The sequence below is a fragment of the Hypomesus nipponensis genome, chromosome 12 (genome assembly GCF_054491055.1).
Source record: "Hypomesus nipponensis isolate SF chromosome 12, ASM5449105v1, whole genome shotgun sequence".
Classification (NCBI taxonomy): domain Eukaryota; kingdom Metazoa; phylum Chordata; class Actinopteri; order Osmeriformes; family Osmeridae; genus Hypomesus; species Hypomesus nipponensis.
In genome coordinates, this window is record NC_140372.1 from 6346847 (window position 1) to 6372512 (window position 25666).

Consider the following 25666-nt stretch of genomic DNA (forward strand, 5'->3'; position numbering starts at 1 on the left):
CCGTGGCGAGGACAGCGGAGGGGAGTGATGGGGTTGCCGTGGCGAGGACAGCACAGGGGAGTGATGGGGTTGCCGTGGTGAGGACAGCGCAGGGGAGTGATAGTGACATGCTATTAGAGCAGGATATCCCAGCAGCCATTAGGGCAGTTCTTCAGGTAATTCTCTTTACTCCGCCATTCCCCCCGGTGTTGCCGCGGTAGCACAGCTTCTGGGGGATGGGCAGGAGAAAGGGAGGGAGAGGTGAAAGTGAGAGAGAGGGTGTGAAAGATAGGAGGGGAGGAAAGTGAAAGACGAGAAAGGATTATAATTCTTAATTATTTAAAGAAGGAACTTTGCTCTGGAACTTAAAAGTTGAGACTGAAAGTCCTTGTAGTTGTGTGATCGACACTGTCTCTCTATCCCTCTCTCTCTCCCCTCCCTCCGTCTCTCTCTTTCCATCTCTCTCATTCTCTCTCCCTCTTTCTCTCTCTTATACCTCTATATCTTCTCTCTCTCCAGGTCTTGGCAGTAACAGTACAGGGGGTTCCAGAGGGGGTCCGGTCTCCCACAGTAACAGCTCTGGGTCCGAGGTCGCTATGGTTAAACTGGTCTGCCCCTTCCAAGCCCAACGGTGTGGTTCGCCTCTACCACATCAACCAGACCGGCGCCGGAACCATACACACACACACACATGGAGACAGGAACTACACCGTCACAGGTAGGAAACACACACACACACATGGAGACAGGAACTACACCGTCACAGGTAGAAAACACACACACACACATGGAGACAGGAACTACAGCGTCACAGGTAGAAAACACACACACACACACATGGAGACAGGAACTACACTGTCACAGGTAGAAAACACACACACACACAGTAATGCAGGCAGCCTTTCAGCAGAGCGGTGAGATCTCTCCATACATGCTCTCACACCCTCCCCTTACCCAACTCACCCCTTCCTCTTCCCCTCTCCTCCCCTCCCATTCCTCTCTTCATCCCCTCTTCTTCCTCCCCTCTTCTACTCCTCTTTTTCTAATTTTCCCTCTTTTTTCCTCCTTCCTGTATTTCATCCTCTTGAACCCCTCCTCCTCCTCCTCTTCATCCGTGCCTGCATGTATTTATGCATGCTGTTTCTGGAAGCAATCTAATGACTGAATTTACACCTGATTCCCGTCATGAGCTCAAGCCCAGCCCCTCACACACACACACACACACACACAGTGACACAGACCTCTTGTGGATGCTGCTTCTTTTAAACACACACACACACACACAAACACACACACACACACACACACAGTAGCAGTGCTCAGTGATTTGTGGGACTTCTTTTATCTCCCCAGGAGAGGAGCGTGTGACTGGCCTCATGCCATCAGTCAGGCCAAGGATGCACACACACACACACACACACACACACACAATGCAAATGTAAAAACACACATAGAGTACACTTGTACACACACATATACAGTACATACTATATGTACAAAACGTCAGGTGTGTTCTGGAGAGGAGGATAGTGCAGGTATTTACAAGGAAAGAGACCACCTTGATAGAGAGGAGGAGGAAGGCGAGGAAGAGGAGAAGGAGGTGGAAGAGGGAGAGGAGGAGGAGTAGGGCACGATGGATATCTAAGCTCCTTGACACTTATGTAGAGACAAGTTCTCAAGTTAGATTTCCTGGGGCACCCCAGTGGCTCTGCGAGTAGAGCGTGTATGAAATGGGCTGAGGCCCTAACGCAGTAGTTTGTGGAGGTCGTTCAGGATAGAGGGATGAGGAAGAGGACGTGATTCAGGATAGAGGGATGAGGAGGAGGTTCAGGATAGAGGGATGAGGAGGATGTTCAGGATAGAGGGATGAGGAGGTGGTTCAGGATAGAGGGATGAGGAGGAGGAGGTGGTTCAGGATAGAGGGATGAGGAGGAGGAGGTGGTTCAGGATAGAGGGATGAGGAGGAGGAGGTGGTTCAGGATAGAGGGATGAGGAGGAGGAGGTGGTTCAGGATAGAGGGATGAGGAGGAGGAGGTGATTCAGGATAGAGGGATGAGGTGGAGGATGTGATTCAGGATAGAGGGATGAGGAGGTGGTTCATGATAGAGGGATGAGGAGGAGGAGGTGGTTCAGGATAGAGGGATGAGGAGGAGGTAGTTGGTTGAGGATAAATATAGAGGGGGGGTTGTGTTTGGAACCCCTGTGGTTCTCCAGGGTTCTAATCCTCCTGGCAGGTGGGAGTTCCGTCTCCAGCTCAGGCTCCGCTGCAACGCCCTGTCGTCTGGAGATACTACCCACAATTCCCAGCGTCGCTCCACACGGGAGCCTCGGAGCGCCAGAGATTTGGCTGAGCTCTCGGCCAATAGGCTCCTCTCATGGTAGCCGGGGTTTTGGCATCTGTGGTGTGTAGGGTTAAGAGGTGACTTGTGTGTGTGTGTGTGTGCCCATGTGTGTGTGCCAGGCAATGCCGGGCAGGCTCAGTTTGGGGAAGTTATGCCAGCTTGATGTTCCAATGCATGTTTGTGTGTGTGTGTGTAGCCGTTAAGCCTCCCTGAGACGGCCCAGTCCCTGGGAAGTTGTCTGGGAAACCCTGTCTGATCAGCCAGCACTGCTGCTGGGACACTACTGAACTCTCTCTGTCTTTCTCTCTCTCTCTGTCTTTCTCTCTATCTCTCTCTCTGTCTCTATCCTCTTTCTCTTTTTTCTCTCATACATCCACATCTCTCTCTATGTGTGTGTGCCTTAATATACCACTGCACTCTCTACAATGGCAGTGAAATGTGTATGTGAAATGCTGGTAATCATGCATCTGAACTCACACACACACACTTGTTTACACACCCACACACACACACACAGACACACACACACACACGCACGCGTACCTCCTCCCCCTGCCCTGTGTTAGCGCTGTGATGAATCACAGACATTAATATTAGCAACCATTCTAAAGTGTCTGCCTCCCACCCCCGGCATAGTGGGAGTGGAGAGTAGAGAGAAACAGGGAAAGAAAGGGAAAAGAAAGAGGGAGGAAAAGAGAAAGAAGGAGGGAGTAGATGAACGTGTAAACGTTTTACATGAATTATGAGCAGAAATAATTGCCTGGGTTCCCCCTCATGCTTAATGTTTAATATGACATCATTCATCTGTGCCGGCTGTCATAGGCAGCAGCAGTGTGTTTGGTGTGTGTGTGTGTGTGTGTCTTTCATCTTTATAGTAGAACCCTTTCTGTTTCTCCTGATAAAGAAAACTGTTAACTTTTTAGTATCACTTTAATTTCGTATGATGAAAATATTAACAACCTTTCAAAATATTAACTCAATTATTAACAATGTTTTGGGGAGTTTCAGTTAACAATTTACGTTGTATTGGAAGAAATGAGGAGAGCAATATTTTCTCCATTATAGAGAAGTACTGTAATCAAAGAAGATCCCACCATACACACACACGCACACACACACACACACTACTACCATGGATCAATACTAAGCGCTGCTATCATTTCTCTGTCGGCGTTACTGCTCAGTTATATAGATTATATTATTAATCAAGCCCTTTAATTGGTCATTGGTACGAACATTATTAATTCATCACTGGTGGGAATATTATGTCTTTATTTATATTTCCTTCTCCTGCACTAACATCCTCTCTTTCCCTTCTTACTCCCATCTTTATTTTCTCTCTTCTTTCTTCATCCTCTGTTTTTCTCTCTCTCCTCTCATTTTCCTCCCTCATTGCTACTAAATATTCAGGTCCTTACCCCTGTTATATACTCTAAATTATGAAACATTTAAAACAATCTTAAAATACGTACATTGTATTTTTATCTGATATTTTAGAAAGTAATAGGAAATCACTAACACTCACACCTACACTTAAATTAAGTTTAATAATATTATTTTGTATACATATTTCGTGGAATTGTTGTGGAATTTCTCTTCTCTGTTATAGTAAAAAAAATGTAAAACATGACTTTTGTCTCGTGAATAGAGTATCATATTTTTATCTAAAAAGACCGTTGGTTATTGGTTGCTAATTACTGTATAATCCTAGTTTAAAGTGAAGAACGTGCGTCATTTTAATCTCCCAGAAACAGAGCATTCTGCTGAGACACTGATGAGACCGCAGGAGAGAAAGAAATAGATAAAAGGAGGGGAAAAGAGGAAAAGTATGAAATAAGAGAAAAGTGAATGAAAAGAATGTGGAGAGAGAGAGAGATAAAAGAAGGGACAGAAATGATAAAAAGAGAAACCAGCGAAATCCCTTCATTTTCATTGTTTTTTCTCCATTATCACCCAGTCATGCGTGTGTGTGCGTGTGTTTGTGTGTGTGTGTGTGTGTGTGTGTAAACCTGATCTGGTGGAGTGTGTGAGGGCTCCTGCTATAATCCAGCCCAGACAGTCTGCATTAGAACCCTGACAGGAAGTCAACTGTTAATTATTTAGAGGTGTTATCAATGCTGTAGGAAAACTCTCTTTCTCCCTGTCCCTGCTCATCTACCCGTTCTCACCTTCTCTGTATATCCATCTCATTCATACTCTCTCTAACTCTCTCCCCTCCCTCCTCCCTCCCCCCCCCTCCCCTCTCTCTCTCTCTCTCTCTCTCTCTCTCTCTCTCTCTCTCTCTCTCTCTCTCTCTCTCTCTCTCTCCCCCTCCCTCCCTCCCTCCCTCACGTGTAGAGACCACCAATCTTCAGGTCGTTCTGATCTCATATCCTCTAATATAAACAGGGAACAAGTCCTCAGACCCCAGTCCCCAGCCCCTAGCCCCCCCATGCCCCAGACCCCAGTCCTCAGACCCCAGTCCCCAGCCCCTAGCACCCCCATGCCCCAGACCCCAGTCCTCAGACCCCAGTCCCCAGCCCCTAGCCCCCCCATGCCCCAGACCCCAGTCCTCAGACCCCAGTCCCCAGCCCCTAGCCCCCCCATGCCCCAGACCCCAGTCCTCAGACCCCAGTCCCCAGCCCCTAGCCCCCCCATGCCCCAGACCCCAGTCCTCAGACCCCAGTCCTCAGTCCCCAGCCCCCCCAGACCCCAGTCCTCAGACCCCAGTCCCCAGCCCCTAGCGCCCCCATTGCCCAGACCCCAGTCCTCAGACCCCAGTCCCCAGCCCCTAGCACCCCCATGCCCCAGACCCCAGTCCTCAGACCCCAGTCCCCAGCCCCTTGTCCACCCCCCTCCCTCAGGTCCCCCCAGCCCCACCACTCCTGGACTCAACCATTAGGCTGACCGTTACACTATTGTTTGGCTTTGTCTTAGGACCGCCCTCCAAATGGACTGAACGAGCCTGGCCTCTCTTAGTTGACTGTTAAAATGATTGAAGCATTGTTTCTTTTTTATTTATTTTTTATCTTTTTTATGTATTTATTTATTTATTTTTGGCTGATAGTGCTAGTTCTGTGTTGAGCAGAGCAACACTGCCCCCTAGAGGTGAGGAGTGGAAGCCATTGCCGTAGAGCAGAAGGTCCGGAATCCATGATAGGTGTTTTGTGTGTGTGTGTGTGCGTCTAAATTGATTTAGTATTTCTAATTAAAAACAACACAATGAATGCTGCTGACCATGGTGGATATTACTGTGTCCTGCTCTGAGGGAAACATGAATGCGTGTATGTCAAAGAATGAAATATTATGTTGATTTATTTTTGGTTTAGGACAACAAAATATATTCTTTCCACGATTATTATTATTTTTATATACAGATGTATTAATATATTATGCTGGTGTTAATCACAAAATTAAACATTTGATTAATTACTTCAGATCTTTTTCCGCAGCTGGGAAATAATAAATCATCATGTTTTATAAATGTTTTCATCATTTATGGTGTTGCTTGAATTCAGGCATAGGAGACATGGTTGCTTTGTTAGTGTGTGTGTGTGTGTGTGTGTGTGTGTATATACGTGTGTATAAGTGTGTGTATAAGTGAGTGTGCACTCCACCCAGTGATATTACTGCTTATTGTAGTGCGTTGTCCTCCACAACATTACGAACCATGCAGGAATACACACTCCTTCTTTCACGGCATTGGGTAACACACACACACACACACACAGACTAGTGTAACTTAGTTAGAGGGTGTATTGAAGCTTCCAGTCCTCATGTTCAGTGTCAGTGGTCAGTATGCTTCACAGAGTTCCCTCCGTACCTTACACTAACACAACACTGATCTTGGTTGGGGCTTTTGACACTGCACGCTGTGCGTGTGCATGCTTACACACTCTGCTACAGCACACACAAACTCTCTCTCTCTCTCTCTCTCTCTCTCTCTCTCTCTCTCTCTCTCTCTCTCTCTCTCTATATATATATATATATATATATATATATATATATATATATATATATATACGTATATGTATATGTATATATGTGTGTGTATGTATGTATGTATGTATGTGTCTCTTATTTTTCTTTCTATCTTTATTTCTTTCTCTCAGATCTTTCTCTGTGTCTGTCTATGACTTTCTCTCTCTTGAATCCATTACAATATATTTGAGTTTAGTTACGCATTGTGAATTTATGAAGTGCAATATCATTTCAAAATGTTTAATTCATAAATATTTTCGTCAGGAATAATTTTTGTAAATCTCAGATATACTGACATTATAACGAAAGGTTTACATTTGTGTGAAAGCTGTTAAACAAGCCTTCATCATATTAATTAGGTGTTTAACTGTTTAACATCTGGTAACTGTTCATGACAGAGTTTTGTATTTATGTAAATATGAATACAAATGTGTATCATATTTTTTTTCTGCATTCTGATATTGTTTGATACTTCTTGAATAGACATCTTGGTCGGCATTAAAATTACCGTCTGAAATACTACCCAACATAAAGATGTATTTTCCATCATAGGTAGTAACTGAAGAGGAAAGCAGTACAATGTTTGTATTAATTGAATTATTATTCATTTGTATGTGAGATACTGTATTCTGAATTACGCACTGTAAGATGATTATATAAACAAAATCAAATCTAAACAGCTTCAAATCTAAACAGCTTGGTCCTGACCACTTGTCCTCTCCTTGTCCGGTCCTCACTCTTCTGAGGTAGTGTATACCCCCTGTCTGGAGAGAGGGGGATGAGGAGAGGCCGAGAGAAGGGGGGGGGGGGGGAGAGTAAAGGAGAGATAGAGGGAGGAAGAGCTAGAGAAGAGCTAGAGACGGAAAGCTTTACCCCTCTCTCTTTCCGCTCTCTGTTTTCCTCACCTTGTCATCCGTCCTTCCTCCTTCTTATCCCCCTCTCATAGACTAGGACACTCGCAGCATTAGCAGGCAGCAACGGAGTGACAGCGGGTTGTCCGTCACACAACATGATACACGAGACGATGACTGTATTAAAACTGTAAAAAATGATAGTGGTAAGATATTTAAAGTGTGTGTGTGTGTGTGTTTGTGTGCAGAGTTGCAGCCCTACTCTGACTACAGCTTTGTAGTGGTGGCCTGTACCGTAGTGGGCTGTGGGTCCAGCCAACCAGCAACGGGACGCACTCTGCAAGATGCTCCCACAGGTACACACACAGACACTAACTGATGTTTTTCTTATAAACAGTTGCTATGCCTATTTAAATTAAATCATATTAAAAGTATGTTTATCGGTTGAATTATCTCGAAATACAACTGTCACACAATATTATGGCAACATGTATTTAGTTGCTTTCTTCTTTTTCTCCCTCCCTCTCTCCCCATCCCTCCCTCCCTCCAGGGGTGTGGTCCAGACCAGGACATGTGGTTGTGAACTCCTCAGCAGTACAGCTGTTCTGGTCCGCTCCGCTCCGTCTTAACGGCCAGCTGACCTGTTACCGGCTGCTGCGTGACGGTGCTACCGTTTACACTGGGGACCACCAGGCCTTGAGTCACACTGACTCACACCTGCAGCCCAACAGCAGGTACACACACACACACACACACACACAAGCATGCACAAACACAGACACAAAAGCATTCCCACCAACACCCACACACACACATCGATGTTGAATGTGCGTCTCCTGTCTTAACATCAGTCAGGGCATGCAGTGATCAGCTACAATAAGCCTCCCCCTCTCTCTCCTTGCCTCTCCCTCTCTCTCTCCTTGCTTCCCTCTGTCCTTCCCTCTCCTTTCCTCTTTACCTTTCTCTCTCTCTATTTCCCTCTTTTGTTCCTTCCCTCTCTCCCCCTCTTTGTCCATTCTTTCTGTCTCTCCCAGGACTCCTGTGTGTTTGTGTCATTTATTGAGTCAGTATTTGACAGATGCACAAGCATGATGACACACACACATGCCACAGTAAATCACGGTGGCAGAACAGACAAGTGTTTGTTTGATTAAACATGCTGTGACGGTGTAGATTTTATGTGTGTGTTTATTTTGTATTCATTCTGTACTAATCCAGGCTGATATTATTGCTACTATTGCCACTCTATCCTTCCATCTCCTTTTCTCTCGTCCCCCCTCTCTATCCATCCCCCTTTCCATCTCTCAATTCTCCCTCTCTCCTGTGTGTTTGACGTTTAATTTTCCATAATTCCAGATAACCTGCCAGAAGCTATTCCTTCCTCGACCCCAAACCCTTTCTTTTTTTCCCTCTGTCCCTCTTTCTTCCCTCACTCTTTCTCTCCCTCTCGCTCTCTCTCTCTCTCTCCCTCTCTCCCTCTTTCTTCCCTCACTCTCTCCCTCTCTCTCCCTTTCTCTCCCTCTCTCTCTCTCTCTCTCTCTCTCTCTCTCTCTCTCTCTCTCTCTCTCTCTCTCTCTCTCTCTCTCTCTCTCTCTCCCTCTTGGCCTTTCTTCCTTTCTTCCTCCCTTCTTTTCCCCTCTGACTCTCCCCCCATTCCCTCTAGCCTTACTTGCTCATTCTCTCTACCTCCCTCCCCTTCTCTTCTCTAATTCCTTCCCTCACTCTCTTTCTCCCTTTCTCCTCCCTCATTCCCTCTTTCTCCCAATTTAGCCCTGCAACACGAATTACACCAGAGCAGTGCCCCCATTATCCCAGAGGCTGTCTGTGCGTGTGTTTGTGCGTGTGTTTGTGTGTATAAAAAATGTGTGTGTGTGTACCTTTGCATACAAGTGCATGTGTGTGTGTGTGTGTGTAAAGTGGTCCGCTCCTTGGTCATTGATTATTTATGACAATGTTGATTAGCTGTCACTTACCTCAACCGAGCAGGAAGTGGCTGTGATGACTGAGGTATTAACCTCTCCCCTATAGCTGCCCTCCTGGGAACACACATACAAACGTGCACATACAGTATACACACACGCACACTTGTGTACAGGTACACTTTAAAATCCACATATATATATATATATATATATATATACTATAACTCACACACATACCCATGAACGCACACACATACACACCAAACAAGTTACAGAATTGAATTGAGGTACATTGGTACTGATGTGCATTTTCTCTTTGTCAACATTTTCATTTATTATAAATCCCTATCCTCCTATCCTTACCTCTCTCCCTTAATCTTTCTCTATCTCTGTCTTTTTTCTTTCTTTTCCTCGCTTACGTTCTCTCTGTGTCTCTCTATTTCTCTCTCCCTGTGTCTCTCTCTGTCTCTCACTCGGTGTTAATGACAGTGTTGAAGGGCTTCTAGCTGCAACAGTAGCTAATGTAAGGCTAGTAATGTGTGCTCCAAAGTTTATGGTGGATTAAAGGCTTTTAATGTTGAATATGGTCCACTTATACTGCTAACACGGGCCCTGACATCACACACCCACCACGCTTAAAAGGGGGAATATGTCTTCTGATGTCATTACTGCTTGTGTGTGACACACACACACACACTCACACATTGTAATAAAACAGTTGGCCTTGTGTGGCCCCTCTATAAAGACTGGCTGGTAATAGGTTCTGCACAGAAAGCCTGTGTGTGTAATCAGGTATTTGTTAGAGTGAATGTGTCTAACAAAGGCTATTTATTTATTTCTCTCTTTCTATCTATCTCTCCCTTCCATTCTATCTCCTTCCATCTCTCTCTCCATCCCTCTCGATCTCTCTCCATCCCTCTCTCTCCCTCTCTCTTTCAGGTATGTGTATGAGTTGGAGGCCAGCACTGGGGGCGGAACTGGTTTGAGTGACAGGTACATCGTCCACACACCGGTCTCCTCCCCTCTGGGAATCCCACCCCCCTATAACACCACTGTCTCCGGCCCTCGCTCTCTCTTTGTCTCATGGGCACCCCCAGGTGAGAACATACACACATTCACGCACGCACTCACACACAAGCACACTTCTCCATTACAACTACGCCATTTTGATCCAAAGCTTCCATGTCCAGCGAGCAATCTCAGCTGTCTGATTTATCCAAGCTTTGACCACGGAATCCGGATTTACTGTGGCATTGTGGGTAATTTAGGGAGAAGGAGGCGTGGTAATGGATCAATAGCAAACATGTTGAGGTCTTCTGAAACACACACACACACCTAAGAGCCCTCAATGATGCTGTAGACTGGCAGGAGATGAGAGAGAGGCCAGAGAGCTGAATGGATGGATGGGTGGATGGGTGGATGGATAGATAGATGTGTGCAGGGTCACAATACCAGTGAATCAGTGGTGGAACAGTATGAATGGTCTACTGGATCCATACCCAGCGGATTACACACAAACACACACAAACACACACACATACACACACTGGAGTTTGTGAGCTCACAAAAGGATGAAGAGGGAGAGGTCAGGCTAATGCACACCTTGCATGCTCGTGTGTGTGCTTGCATGCTTGCGTGTGTCATTGCCCTAATATTTTCCCAGACAGGCTATTGTGGCGTCATTTACGGACTGATTTCAAGAGAGCTGAAGTATTGCCTGGTCTCTCATGCTTGGTTAAGCTAGCTGTGGAGCCTTTGGAGTGTATGTGTGTGTGTGCATGCGTGTGTTTGTGTGTATGAGAGTGTGTGAGAGTGTGTGTGTGTCATTACTCCTGATTAGGCTCTGTGTGCTGTGTTGAGAGACCAGATTAGTTCTAAATAATAGAACTTAAGGACCTTGATGGCAGACAGGCAAGAGATCAAAGAGGAATGTTATACTGGCTCAGTGTGTGTGTGTGTGTATATATATATATATATATATATATATGTCTGTGAGAGAAAGACAGAGAGATAGAGCAAGACAGAGAGAGTGAGAGAGAGAGCGGATGGGTAAAAGATTTGGCAATAACTGTATGTGTGTGTCTGTGTGTGTGTGTGTGTGTGTGTGTGTGTGTCTGTGTGTGTGTGTGCAAAAGGCTACATCTGCTTAGAGAGAGAGCTATGAGGGAAGGTGAATAATTTAAGTTTTTCATTTGTTAAGATAATCAGGCCTTTCTGAATACGTCCTGGAACTCATGAATGTTGAATAACCTATCAGAATACAGTAGGTGTAAATTATGGAAAGGTGCCAGCGATGGGAATATTAACAATGTGTGTGTGTTCCTCCTCGTGTGTGTGTTTGTGTTACTCCATGTGTGTAGGTGTGTGTGTGTTACTCCTTTTGGTGTTTATGTGTGACCTGTCCTGTTGTCCCCCTGCAGCCCATTTCAACACCAGCCAGCCGATGAACTACAACATCCTGTTGAGTCTAGGAAGTGACCCGGTGATTATACGAGCAGCGGGGGGGCACCAGCACCTCAGTGTGGCAGATCTAGAGCCCTTCACCACCTACAGAGTCAGAGTACAGGCCTGCCAGCTCGGTAGGTACTGGGTGGAGATGGAGAGATAGAGACACACAGAGGGAGAGGGAGAAGGAGGGGAAGCGTGGGAGGGCGAGGTGGAAGTAAGATATTTGGAGAGAGAGAGTAAGAGGGAGAGGGTGGGAGAGAGAGAGAGAGAGAAAGAGAGAGATACAGAGAGAGATAGGGGGGGAGTGGTCAGAGGGTGAGTTGGAAGGGGGGGGGTGGAAGTGCAAGAAGGATAGAGGGAGAGAAAGAAAGAGGGGGGGGGGGGGTAGGGAGAGAGGTACAAATGACAGAATAAGGGGTCAAATGGCTTCAGAAAAGTCAGACTTCAAATGTTCAAAATGTACCTCTTTATTTCTCTCTTCTGCTATCTGTCTGCCTCTCTCTCCCTTTTCCTCTCCACCTGTCTCCCCCTTCGCTGGTCCTCTCTCTCCCCCTTCCCTCTCTCTCTGCCAGAGGGCTGTGGGGTGGGGGAGGGGGTGTCTGTGCGGACCTCAGAGGAGCCCCCTCAGCAGCTGGACCCCCCCTCAGTGCGGGCAGTAGGCCCCAGGGTCATGGAGGTGATCTGGACCACACCTCACAAACCCAACGGGCTCATCACTTCCTACTTCATACACAGGTAAGAACACACACACACACACACGTGTGCATTTGTGTGTGTGTGTGTGTGTTTATGGTCAAGGTCAACGCCTGCTTGTTGACCGGTGTGTGATCTGTATGCTAGGTCAGGAGGGCCTAAGCCCTGTAAGTCTAGAGGAAACAGTATTAGCATACTGGCACAGACGCCAGGACCAACACACACGCGCACACACACACACACACACACACACACACACACACGCACACACACACCTGGCACGGCTGGCCTGAAGACAGACAGAGCTCTGGATAAACAGGACAAATCACGACCTAACACTCCACCAATGATTACCTCAATCCCTCAACACACACACACACACTCTCCCCCCAACACATACACACGCTGTTAGCAACAAAATAGAGGTGTTTGCATCAGCTATTGATTGTGTGTGTGTGTGTGTTTGTTTCCGTCTGTCTCTGTCAGTCTGTCCTTCCATCCGTCCATCCAACCTCTCTCTGATATAGAGGACATGATTGGTAGCAGACTTCTTGTCATAATGCCTTTTCCCTTGCAGACGACCAATGGGAGCGCAGGAAGAGTTGCTGGTGTTTATCTGGTCCAGTGGATTGTTAGAGTTCATTGATGCTAGTGACGCCCTGCAGCCCTTCAGCCAATACCAGTACAGGGTTATCGCCCACAACTCCAGAGGTTCCTCCCACAGTAAATGGACCACAGCCACCACCTTGGAGGCGGAGCCAGAAGGCATGGCTCCTCCCAATGCAACTCCTACTGGTTAGTTTACAGTATGTGTGTGAAGTTGTGTGTGTGGGTGTATATTTAACACATTCACTGCATGACGCAAATGCGTATTGCTGATCTCTGTGTTATTTATTTTTGTTTGTGTGTACATGTGTTTATACATTTGTGTGTGTGTGTGTTTGTGCTTGTGTTTCCAGGTGCCTACTCAGTGCAGCTGAACTGGATGGTTCCAGAACAACCTAACGGTCTGATATCTCAATACCGTCTGCTCTACAGGAAACATCATCCAGACCCCACACTCAACACCTCCACCATTACTGCCCTGACTGTACCGGTAGGCATACACATACGCACACACACACACACACAACATATGGTAGGACACACAGTAGCGAGAGAGAGAGAGTGAGATAGAGATAGAGAGAGAGAGAGAGACAGAGAGAGAGAGAGAGAGAGAGAGAGAGAGAGAGAGAGAGAGAGAGAGAGAGAGAGAGAGAGAGAGAGAAAGAGAGAGAGAGAGAGAGACCACAAAAAAAGACAGAGGGGGAGGTAGAGAGAGGTAAAGGGATAGAGAAAGGTGGAGCGAGAAAGAGAGACAGGGGAAGAGAGAAAGAGAGAGATCTATAGTGTTTCCATACGTCTGTTGTCTGCCTCCTGACCTTTGTGTTGTCAGTCATAATTAATACAGGATGTAAATGGAGACCTTTCACCTCCTCATTCATATGGAGAGAGAAAGATTGTGCGTGTCCATGTCTGTGTGTGTGTGTGTGTGTGTGTTTGTCTCATTGATATGTAGTCACCATGGTGTGTAGGCGGTCATTTGTCAGACAGCAAAACAGAGTGCGGGTCTTCACCTGCAGGAGAGAAAGAAAAGAGAGGAAGCAAAGAAAGAGAGGCAGCAGAGAGTATACTGGTTCTGGCCTCGGCTTGCTCAGTCTGTCCCACTGGTGTCGATACTTGGCCTGTGCACTGTTATCTATTGATCATCCTGTTCCCAACTGTTGAACTGCCACAGGTTGATTCCCTTCTTTTATATTGTCCTCCACTTTTTTCTCTCCTTGTTTCCTCTCCTATCACTTCTCTCCTCCTCTTCTCATTTCCTCTTTACTCTCATAACTCTGCTCTTATTTTTAAGACAACACCATCTTTGTCTCTAGTGTTATGTAGTCGAGATGTTTGTCCCCTCTGTGTGTATGTGTGTGTGTGTGTGTGCGTGTATATATATATATGTGTGTGTGTCTGTGTATTGATCTCTGCCTGGGCTGGGAGCTCCTCTCTGTGCCAGCTTTAGTGATTAATGGGGTCGTCATGGCGATCGGACGGAATGAGGGTATGGAACGCAGGCGGTCCACCCCTTTAGAACCCCAGACCCGCCTGGCACTCCACAGGCACACACACACATACATATACATACAGTCTCTCTAAATCCCACATTTCTCATCTGCTTCTCACTATGTTCTCCCTCCTTCACTCCTGAATTCTTGTTTTCTTTCGTGGTCTTCCCCACTATCACTTTAGCCTCTTTGGTCACTGTCTTCCTCTGCCTACATTATACCTCTTCTTTCTCTCTCTACATTTCCCTCCCTCCCTCCCTCCCTCCCTCCCTCCCTCCCTCCCTCCCTCCCTCCCTCCCTCCCTCCCTCCCTCCCTCCCTGACCACACCCCCTCTCCCTCCCACACTCCCCCTTCTCCCTCCCTTCTCTCTGTCTAGCGCTCCACCCTCCCCCCTCCTCACTCCCTTCCTTCTCTCCCCCTCCCTTCCCTCCTACTCTCCCCCTCCCTCCCCTGATCTCTCCAGATGTTGAGCTGTGGCCCCCAGGGCCCCTGCTGCAGGGAGATGTATTAATACATCGTATCTGTGTGTGTGTGTGTGGTATGTGTTTGTGTGTCTGGTATGTGTGCATGTTTGTGCGGGTTGTGTAAATGCTTGTGTGTAAATCTGTGTTTGTGTGTCTATGTTATGAGTGTGTGTGTGTGTGTGTGTATTAATACATCCGATTGATCAGATCAGGACCCCTGACAGTCATCATCCTCTCCACCATCTGGCCCACGCTGCCGCGCCTTCAACCAAACACAACCTGACAGCTTATTAATCTGCTGTGTGTGTGTGTGTGCACGTGCGTGCGTGTGTGTGTGCGTGCGTGTGTGTGTGTGTGTACACCCGTCAGCCAACCTCAGCCACCAGGACCTGAAGGGTGCAGAAATTAAGGTTATTACACAAATTGAGCCATATGGTCTAAATATTTCAGAGCTGAAATTTACTAGGCAATAAAAATGGCTGCTGCCTCAGTAATGGTGTAAATTACAGCTTAACCACCATGCTAATGATGTCCTTCTGCCTCCAGAACCACTCGTACATGAAGGACATTGTTTAAAAAATACCCTGGAAAAAAGAGGGGTTGAGAGAGAGAGGGAGGGATGGAGAGAGAGAGGGAGAGAGAGAGAGAACTAGCAGCATGTTTACAATCTGTTAGTTTATCATTAAGAACATGGCAGAGTTGAGAGAGGGGGCTGGGAAGAAGGGAGGGAGAGAGGTACGGAGAGCGCGGGACAGCGAGGGGCGAGCGATGGACCGTGTCTTGCCGACACCATGCTGGTGGAACTTGCACGGTCGGACAGGCGTAGTTGTGGTCATACAGCACTGGCCGGGAGGGGAATGAGAGAGGGGGTCACATGACCTCACCACTGTCTTTATCTCTTTTTTGGTCTACTTTGTGTCTTCCTTTCTCTTTGTTTTCTCGTTTTTGGTTTGATTGCATGTTTCTCCATCTCTCTTTGAGACCTGTCTCTATCTCTCCTTTTTACATGTAACTGTCTCTCCTCTTCTCCCTAAACCTCCAAGTTGTTTATTTAAAGAAAGTGTTCATGTGTGTGTGTGTGTGTGTGTGTGTGTGTGTGTGTGTGTGTGTGTGTGTGTGTGTGTGTGTGTGTGTGTGTGCGTGTGTGTGTGTGTGTGTGACAGAGAGAGTGAGAGTTTTGCCCTTGGGCTCTGTAAAATCACTTAACCAAGACCAAGAGTAAAGATAGAGATGGAGAAGAGTGGAAAGAGAAAGAGAGGATACAGAAAACAGAGAAGACCAGCAAGAAAGAGGTAGGAGAGGAGTGGAGGCAGAGTTGAGAGGGAGAGGTGGAGAGATGGAGGAGATAGAGAGGAGAGGAGGGCAGAGAGTGAGAGATGGAGCGAAGCGGAGGAGTGGAGAGGTTGAGGAGGGAGGTAAGGGGGGGGTTCATCAGGGTTCTAACCTTGATTGGAGGGTTCTTAGAGGCTGTATAAACAGGAAATAATCACAAAGCCCTCTCCATACATCATCTCTCCCTCTCTTCATCCCTCTAGCTCTCCCTCACTGCCCTTATCTCCACCCCCACCTCCCTCTTTCTCTTTTTTTATCCTCCATCACACCATCCATTTCTTCCTCTTGTGTTATCTCTTCAGATAAGAGCTGGCAGCTTCTAATGACAGCCTGAAATGGTATGCTGTGTGTGTGTGTGTGTGTGTGTGTGTGTGTGTGTGTGTGTGTGTGTGTGTGTGTGTTTGTGTGTGTGTCTTCTAGTGCTCTCCTCTTTCCCTGATGTGTGTTTAGGAGAGCAAGAATGAAAGAGGTCTGACTGTCTGTTAGTACAACGGATTCTAGAGGAATGCAGTGTGTGCGTGCGTGAATGATCAGTGTACACCATTGATTATGATTACTATCTTCAATCAGAGCAGATTTTGTTTTTAGGAAAATAAAATTCCATGAGCATGAAAATGGTATGCTCATACATAAGAGACTCTTCAGCAAGTCCTGGATTTCTGATCATATATAGAAATAAACAGAATATAAATATATAACCCGATTGAATGAGGTCAGGTTGTTGGGGTTTTTGAGTGGAATGTTTGTGAATTTTAATCAGGCATGCCCTGGCCACCCCACGCCCTCAGTCAGCTGACCCTCCGGGAGCCTCATCATGCCAAAAACAATCATGGCCGCCGGTGTGAACTGGGCCCAGAACAGCAGCCTCTACTCCACCCCTCTGAGCTGGTCTCACACAAGAAGGCTGCCCTGGAGGTGTGTGCCTGTGTGTATGCGTGTGTGCATGTGTGTGTGTTGTCTTGCAGCTGTGCCATGCACACACGCAGGGTACAAACATACACAGAAATGCACACACACACACACACACACTCTGTTGGCCAGGTACTCTGGCATGTGGATAGAGAGCTGTTTCACCTCAGGAAACTCCAAAACAATTACTGCTCTCTCTTAGACACATAAACACAGATAGAGAGAGAGAGAGAGAGAGAGAGAGAGAGAGAGAGAGAGAGAGAGAGAGAGAGAGAGAGAGAGAGAGAGAGAGAGAGGATCTCTATATGACTCATTTCAAACTGAACAACAGCTTTTCTTACTGAATGACTGTTCCTCAAAAGCAAATGACGACAGGGAGACTGGTCTGGTTCGCCACGGGTCTCTGTGCTGCTGGAGCAAAATGGGGGTGGGGTGTGTGTGGGGGGGGCGTGCTATATGCTAATGCAGGTGCCTGCTCTCCTCTCTGAGATCATCAGCATAATTATTCTGACAAATACACATGGTTATTCTTAATTAGGATCAGACACTGTCCCTGGTCGCCACGCGCCTGTCCACCTGAATAAAACGCACGCACGCGAACACACATTCACACACACTTTCACACACACACACACATATACACACACACACACACACCACAGAGAGAGAAAAAGGGAGAAAAGAGTCATATTTTAAGAGTTTTTTTGCTACAAATGCTGATTTGCTGAGGATCGTGTTTTTAGATCTGAGGGCTCTTTAATGTGTACATTAGAGACCTGTCCTTTGGCTCTATCACTGTCTTCCCCTTCCTCCCTCTCTTTTGCCGCATCCCTCTCTCTCCCACCCTTTTCTTTCTTTCTTTCTCATTGGTTCTCTCCACACCTTTTATGTCCCTTTTCTATCTGACCCTCTATCTTTCTTGCTCTCTCCTCATTTTGTTTGAGACTTTTTTATATATTGTAGGTGGTCCATACACACACCCAAACACACACATTTAAACACCTCTTCTTGGAAGCGCAATAAACATTTATTCATAAATCTATAACAGAATCAATTATCCTTGTTGTTCTTAATGGCTGCGTGTGCCAGCATGTGTGTGCGTGTGTGTGTGTGTTTGTGTGCATGTCTGTGCTTGTGCGCAGGTGTGTGTGTGTGCGTGTGAGTGTTCAACTGCAATAGTGTCTGTTTGCAGCGACAGCGAGGCCCGCTACCACAGAGCGGTGCGTGTGAGCTGAAGTGTTTGAGTGTATTGCCATCTAGGGGCAGTGGGGGGGTCTCTGAGCACTCCTAACACACACACAGCAGCTGCTGCTATTGACACTGTGCATATGTTAACTTCTTCTTCGGCTCAGGCCTCATCTACCTAGCTGAGGTGGAGCTAGCCTGCTCCAAGACCCCTCCTTTCTGTCTCTCGGTTTTACTTACTTACTTACTTACTTACTTATTTACTTACTTCCATCGTTCTCTTTATATGCCCAAGCGGAAAAAGAAGATTGTACGTAAATCTTATTTAAATGTATTGAAAGAGAGCTTGATACATTTTCATTAAATAATTTGGCTGTGTCCAACTGCTTTGTAGTTTTAAGGTAAGTAAAACATGTTTTGCTTGAGTTTCTCTCTGTGTTTCTAATACCCTTTCTTATTCACTATATATCTTTCTCTGTCTCCCTCTCTCTCTCTCTCTCTCTCTCTCTCTCTCTCTCTCTCTCTCTCTCTCTCTCTCTCTCTCTCTCTCTCTCTCTCTCTCTCTCTCTCTTTCTCTCTCTGTCTGTGTCCTTCTATTTCTCTTTCTTTCTTTGTATTTATAATGCTCATTCTCTCTCACTGTATCTCTCTATCTCTCTCTCTCGCTCTCTCACTGTATCTCTCTATCTCTCTCTCTCTCTCTCTCTCTCTCTCTCTCTCTCTCTCTCTCTCTCTCTCTCTCTCTCTCTCTCTCTCCAAGCTTAGTGATATTCCCAGAACGTTTAAAGAGCTGTTTTCCTCAGTAATGCTGTTTGTTTATTAATCCTGTTAACAGTGTGACATACCACGGCTGTAAGGAACCAAACATGTGTTCTGTTGTTTCTGTCCTGTCAATTTCAATGTGATGCGGTGCTATGCTAATTCGTCACGCTTTTTATGTTGTTTGTTGAAGCTGCTTTCATATCCTCTTACAGCACAGCAATGACGTGTGCTCCAATTAATCCTCCTCTCACTGGGAAACAACCTCCTATTCACATTAACTCACACATTTGTACTGTACACACACACGCACACATTCACATTCTGTGAAACACGAACAGAGCATGAAAGCACACACACACACACACACACCCACACAGTCATCATCCTGGGGCATACCAGTCCCCAGTCTTGGTGTCAGGGCACGCGAGGGTGTATTGAAACTGCAGTGTTTATAATCAATTACAGAGTGTTTCCTGTTCGAAAGCTCCTCTCTGACAGGGACAGGCCTTTGTCTCGGGACCTGGGGGCTTTGTCACAGTCAGCGTGTGTGCATGCCTCTGTGTGTGTGTGTGTGTGTGTGTGTGTGTGTGATTGGAGAGCTGAATCCATGGGATTGTCTGTGTAACCCGGCCCTCAGGGAGATCTGTCTGCATGTCAGTGTTGGAGCTCAGCAGCTTCACTGTGAAGCCCTCTAACTCTGTCTGGTTCTGTCTCTCATAACCCCCCTCTTTCTCCCTCTCTCCTTCTCTCTTTATTCCTCTCTCACTATCTCTCTCTCTCTCTCTTTCATCCTCTCTCACTATCCCTCTCTTATTATTCCTCGCTCATTGTCTCTCTCTCACTCCCTCTCTCGTTCTCCCTCTCTCTCCAGGGAGGTGTGTTGAGGGCCAGTGTGTATGGTCTGGACCCCTACAGTGAGTACAGTGTGTGTGTGGAGGCTGCGAACACTGCCGGAAGTGTGGTCAGCCCTTGGGTGGGCACTAGGACCCTGCAGGCCTCTCCGGCTGGCCTGTCCTCCATCTCCCTGGAGCAGAGAGAACAGGGAAGAGCCTTGCTGCTGACCTGGGACCCCCCACACACTCCCAACGGGGTCATCACGGTACACACACACACACAACAAACACACTCTAACACACCCAGTATACAAAGACACACACACAGAATGGGGTTTTCACGGTATACACACATACATGCACACACAGTCTGCCAGCCACCTACCCACTGACACGCACATACACGTATTCCACACACAGACATGGTAACCTTGGTGCCTTGGTCCTCAGATGTATAACCTGTACAGCGAGGACAACCTTGAATTCAGCGGTCTGTCGCGTCACTTCCTGTTCCGCCGTCTGGAGCCGTTCTCCTCCTACTCGCTGGTCCTGGAGGCATGCACCCCCGGCGGCTGCACCCGCACCCCCCCGCAACGCGTTACCACGGCACCGGCCCCACCTACATCCCAGCCCCCGCCCGTGCCCCTATCGATTGGTCCAGACAGCGTAGAATTAGCCTGGAACCCGCCCACCCAGCCCAACGGACCAATAGGACAGTACATGCTGCTGGGGCGGGGCCTGGAGGAGGGCAGTGGGAGGAGCTGGGACGAGGAGGCCATGGGAGGAGAGGTATGTTGCTCTGACATCATCAACTCATCTGATTACTGGACAAATACCTGTATGATTATTATCGTTATTACTGCTGTTATCATTATTATTAACCTTTATTTTAGCAAGAGGCCCATTTAAGAGTCTTTTTAATAGATAATATGGTAGTAGTTTATGCTGTATAATTAAATAATTTGGTTTGATATTAAGTAATACTGCTCAATACTGCTCTTTCACAAGACGCACGCACTTGTTTTGTGTGGGTGTGTATGAATGTGTATTTGTGTGTTTATATGTGTATGTGTGTGTGCAGGTTCTGCACAGACTGAACTCCACCCAGGGTTCCAGGTTCTCCCACACAGTGACGGGCCTGCAACCCTGGAGCCAATACCAGTTCAGCATCCGCTCTGAGAACCCTGCTGGATATGCCCACAGCCCCTGGGTCACCGTGACAACCAGACAGGTTACTGTCCTGTGTGTGTGTGGGAGATTGTGCAAGTCGTGGTTTATCTGTGTATGTGTGCAAGTCTGAGACTGTGTGTGTGTGTGTGTCTGGGGCTTAGTGTGTGTGTTTGAGGTTTTCAGTACGTGTGTGTTTCAATATGAATAACTAACTCTAAATGCCCTCCCTCCAGGCCCCCCCTCATGGGATGGCACCCCCCCAGCTCCACCACGTTAAGGACCGCCCCTCGGAGCTCCTGGTGTCGTGGGCTCCACCCCTGGAGACCAACGGGGTCCTAGTGTCCTACCGTCTGCACAGAGACAACATGACCTTCTCCTTCAGCCTGGACCCTGGAGTGCTGAGCTACACCGACCATGACCTGCAGGCCTTCTCCTCCTACCAATACTCTGTCACTGCCTGCAACACTGCCGGCTGCATCACCAGCCCCTCCGTGCAGATCACTACCCTGCAGGCCCCCCCCGCTGCAGTGGTACCTCCCACCTTCCCCAGAATTACGGCCCACAGCATCAATGCCTCCTGGAGCGTACCACTGGTCCAGAACGGGGAAGTGACGCAGTACGTGCTGCAGGTCAACGGTGAGGAGGTGTACCGTGGACGGGGCTTACATGCGGAGATGACAGGCCTCGACCCGCACACTCTTTATCGGCTTGTCCTATTGGCTTGCACTAATGGAGGGTGTACCCCCAGCCCCCCCATCCCCGCCATGACCCAGGAGGCCCCCCCGACCGGACTGCCCCCCCCTTCTCTCAAGGTCACAGGCCCACAATCCCTAGAGGTGACCTGGGAACCACCGGAACGCCCCAACGGCGTCGTCAAGGGTTACGAGCTCCGCAGGGACGGCGAGGTGATCTACATCGGCATGGAAACGCGTTACCATGACTTCACGCTGTTGCCAAGCGTGGAGTACGGTTACAGCGTCACTGCTAACAACAGCCGTGGCTCGGTGACCAGCGGAGTGGCCAAGGCTCGCACGCGGGCCTCAGCGCCCTCTGGTGTCAGCCCCCCATCTCTGCAGCCTCTGGGACCTCGACAGGTAACCAGGGTTTACTGTAGACCACTGTGTCCTGTGGATGGATGGGATCTAGACTAGAACAGCTAGGGAGACTGCAGGTGTCCTGTAGTGAGATAGGATCTAGACATGGCTAGACTAGTGAAAACATTGTTACACGCTGCACTATGGACTGTCAATATTATTGTTATACAGCCTACTTCTACAGTTGTCAAAGCTTGTGTGTCTGTGTGAGTGTGTATGTTTGTCTGTATGTGTTTGCACGTGTGTGTGTGTGTGTGTGTCTGTGTGTGTGTATGTCCAGGTGAGGGTGACGTGGGAGCCCCCAGTGCGTCCTAACGGGGAGATCGTCAGCTACACGGTGTACCAGCGAGACCCCGCCCTCCTCGCCACGCTCAGCGTCTCCTTGGGACAGGAAGACAGCGCTTTCTCTGGACGCAGCACGACACTGCAGGATCTGAAACCTCACCACAGGTCAGACACACACACACACTCACTCACCAAGACACACACACCGCCGACAAACCAAGACACACACTCACCGACACACCGCCAACAAACCAACATAGAGAGGGAGAGAGAATGAAAGAAAGGAGACAAAGAAAGGAGAGAGAGACAGAAAAAGAGAGTAAGTGTGTAATGGAGAGAAGTCAACCTTGAGCCAGTGGTCATGCCTCCATGTATCCTTCTACTTTGTCCCAGACAAAGGCGGTCGGTCAGAGTGTGTGTGAAGAGGTGAAGTACAGATAAGAGTCAGATAATAAAAGCTCATCAGCTTTATCATCTACAGATCACACCCTTCCTCAGCGACCTTCCCTCCATTCAACTCCTGTGTGTGCATGTCTGTGTGTGTGTGTGTTTACATATGTGTGTGTGTGTGTGTTAGGTACGAGGTGAGGCTGGAGGCATGTACAGAGCTGGGCTGTGCCTCCAGTGACTGGGCGTCAGTGCTCACTCTGGAGTCTCCCCCTGCTGGACAGAACTCACCGCTGCTGGATCTACAGACGGACCAACAAGGCCTGCAGACGGTCTTCCAGCTCTCCTGGTCCCCCCCGTCCCAGCCGAATGGTAGAGTCCTGCACTATGAGGTGTACCGCAGATCGGAGCAGTCCACTGAGGATCTCGGGGGTGCAGTGCTTGTGTACAGGAACGCTTCAACATCATGTCGTGATGCTGGACTTCAACCCTACACAGCCTACCAGTACCAGGTAGAACACCCGGATCAGTAGAATTAGTGGAAGTTGTAGTCATAGAAACAGTACGATGTATAGATGAAAAAATTATGAAATTAGTAGAATGTAGTTACAGTCATAGAATGGCTGTAAACTTGTAGAATATGCACCAAAACTCCAGAGGAGATTTCAAAACTGAACTCCTAGATTCACACTAGCCTAATCCATTCCAGAGAGACACACACATATTAAGATCATCACACACTCAGACACACACACAAAGACACCCCCCCCCCCTCCCACACACACACACACACAACTTTGTCACACGTTGTTTAATGCATGTTGGTATGCATGTAACGGCCGTGCCCTGTGCTAATTGACAGCCTACCCTTTGGAGCACAATAACATTAGCATTCTCCCTGCCAGCCACGCTAGCCGAGCACAGAGACACTTTGATTGAGTTTGCCTGATTGTTGCGTCTTGTTTACAAGGTCTAATTTATGACAGGAGGGAGGCGGGGCCCAGGGGATGATGGACGGGGAAAGGGCCTATTAATCATTGGCTGACTAAGCACTCGGGATTAACATCCAGCCAATCGAATTAGCAGGTCGCCTCTCTTGATGCTACATGTATTATAAATAGACCCTTTCATGTTTGCTTTTGATTTCAGGATGATGAGTCTGTGTATGTGTGTGTGTGTGTGTGTGTGTGTGTCTGTCTGTGGGTGTGTGTGTTCTACTCCTACACTCTCATACATGACATACTTCAAGATGAGGATGAAAAACAAGAGAAGGGCAAAGGGAGAGAGAGAAAAAGAGAAGGAGAGGGGAGGAAGAGGAGTGAGAGTGTAGGAGGGGGTTATTCCTCTCCTCCTTCCTCTCTCTATCCCACACAAGGACAGGGCTGTGCTGGTCTCGCTGCGCTGACCACATTACCCTAACGAGACTGGCTCCTCATCTTCTATTGACAGGTTTACACCCCTGTTTAATTACCGCCCACATTCACACAACTTAACCTTTAACCCCCGTCTCCGCGACCACTACGCCGTCGGGCCAGCCAATCGGGAGCCCAGGACCAGGCCCGCAACTCGGCCGACCAATCCCGGAGCACGGGACGGAGTCTGCCCGGTTGCCGTGGGCGTTTGTTGCCATGGGGCCTGGAAATTAGATATTATTTGTTTCCTGTCCAGCGACCTCGGGACCAGCTCAGTATTCAGGGAGGGAGGAGGCTGTAAAACGTCTGAAGCCTCATCCCCCAAGGACAAGGTGACCTGGGGTACCCCCCACCTTCCCCAAACCCCCCCAACCACCTCTGCTACAGTCTGGGTGTCTGCTCAAGGAGACACTTCCTGACGCACTCACGGTCGCCGTGACATTGATCGTGACGCCCTACCACAAATGCTTATATGAGGCATCACAACCGTCTGTCATTGTTCTTTTTATTTGACGATGTCTTTTTGTGTGTGTCCCCTGACTCAGAGTCAAACACAGAAACACACACGCTCTTGACCTTTTTCCTCATACGGGTGACAGAATGACCTTTGCCTCCTCTCCCTTCCTCTGCTCATCCTGTTTCGGAGCCTTCTTTTCCCCTCTTCCTGCCTCTCCCTTCACCCCCCACACACACTCCCCCGTCAGACCAGACGTGTTGGCGCTGGTGTCTATCATGTTGATGGATCATGGAGTTACTGGTTCTTGGTAGGTTATTAAGGAGGCTGGCGCCCCACTCAACCCAGTGTACAAAACTATCCCTGCTGCTGCTGCCCTCTAGTGGCTTGTTTCATGACCTCACCATGCAGACCACTGGAATTACAATAACACCAGCCTGTCCAAATAATATGAACTAGGCGTGTGTGTGTGTGTGTGATAATCCTCCAGTGGATACCAGAGGTGTAGTCCCTATGAATGATATCCCTGTGGTGTCTGTAGAAGTTTGCCGGTTCGATGCCTGGCCGTGCCAAATGACGTTGTGTCCTTGGGCAAGGCACTCCACCCTACTTGTCTCGGTGGGAATGTCCCTGTACTTACTGTAAGTCGCTCTGGATAAGAGCGTCTGCTATATAACTCAATGTAAATGTCTTGTGATTGACAGGTGTGGGCTGTAAACTCTGCTGGTCACTCAAGTAGCCCATGGGCCAATGGGAGAACAGGACCCGCCCCTCCTGATGAGGTGAACACACCCATCTTCTTGCGTATTCTAGCAACCTCGGCGGTGGTGGACATCGTCCCTCCTGCCAAACCCAACGGCATCGTCAGTATCTACAGGGTGTTCTCTCGTCACCAGGACACACACACTCTGGTAACACACACACACACTTTACCAGGTATCTTTACCTGCCAGAGCTCATGTCTCCCGGTCACCACCACTATCTTTCAGTGTCTCTCCACCCATCTCTTTCCGCCCCTCCTCCACTTTTATCCTGTCCATACCTCTCTCTCCTCTTACCCTCTCTTTCTGTTCTGTCCTCCTCTAAA

At 48.0% G+C, this 25666-nt stretch overlaps 1 protein-coding gene across 1 annotated transcript in view; it reads left to right on the top strand.

Annotated features, from left to right (window-relative positions):
* The window catches only part of ush2a (Usher syndrome 2A (autosomal recessive, mild)), a 133184-nt gene that overhangs the window by 102901 nt on the left and 4617 nt on the right, over window positions 1–25666 (top strand). Inside the window, exons 61-75 of the mRNA XM_084668085.1 lie at window positions 499–697; window positions 7381–7488; window positions 7683–7866; window positions 9994–10151; window positions 11475–11633; window positions 12075–12237; window positions 12773–12990; window positions 13155–13291; window positions 19816–20043; window positions 20228–20566; window positions 20859–21008; window positions 21181–22041; window positions 22322–22491; window positions 22904–23225; window positions 25284–25490. Of these exons, the coding sequence (XP_084524211.1) occupies window positions 499–697; window positions 7381–7488; window positions 7683–7866; window positions 9994–10151; window positions 11475–11633; window positions 12075–12237; window positions 12773–12990; window positions 13155–13291; window positions 19816–20043; window positions 20228–20566; window positions 20859–21008; window positions 21181–22041; window positions 22322–22491; window positions 22904–23225; window positions 25284–25490 (3603 nt within the window). The remainder of the gene's footprint in view (window positions 1–498; window positions 698–7380; window positions 7489–7682; window positions 7867–9993; window positions 10152–11474; window positions 11634–12074; window positions 12238–12772; window positions 12991–13154; window positions 13292–19815; window positions 20044–20227; window positions 20567–20858; window positions 21009–21180; window positions 22042–22321; window positions 22492–22903; window positions 23226–25283; window positions 25491–25666) is intronic.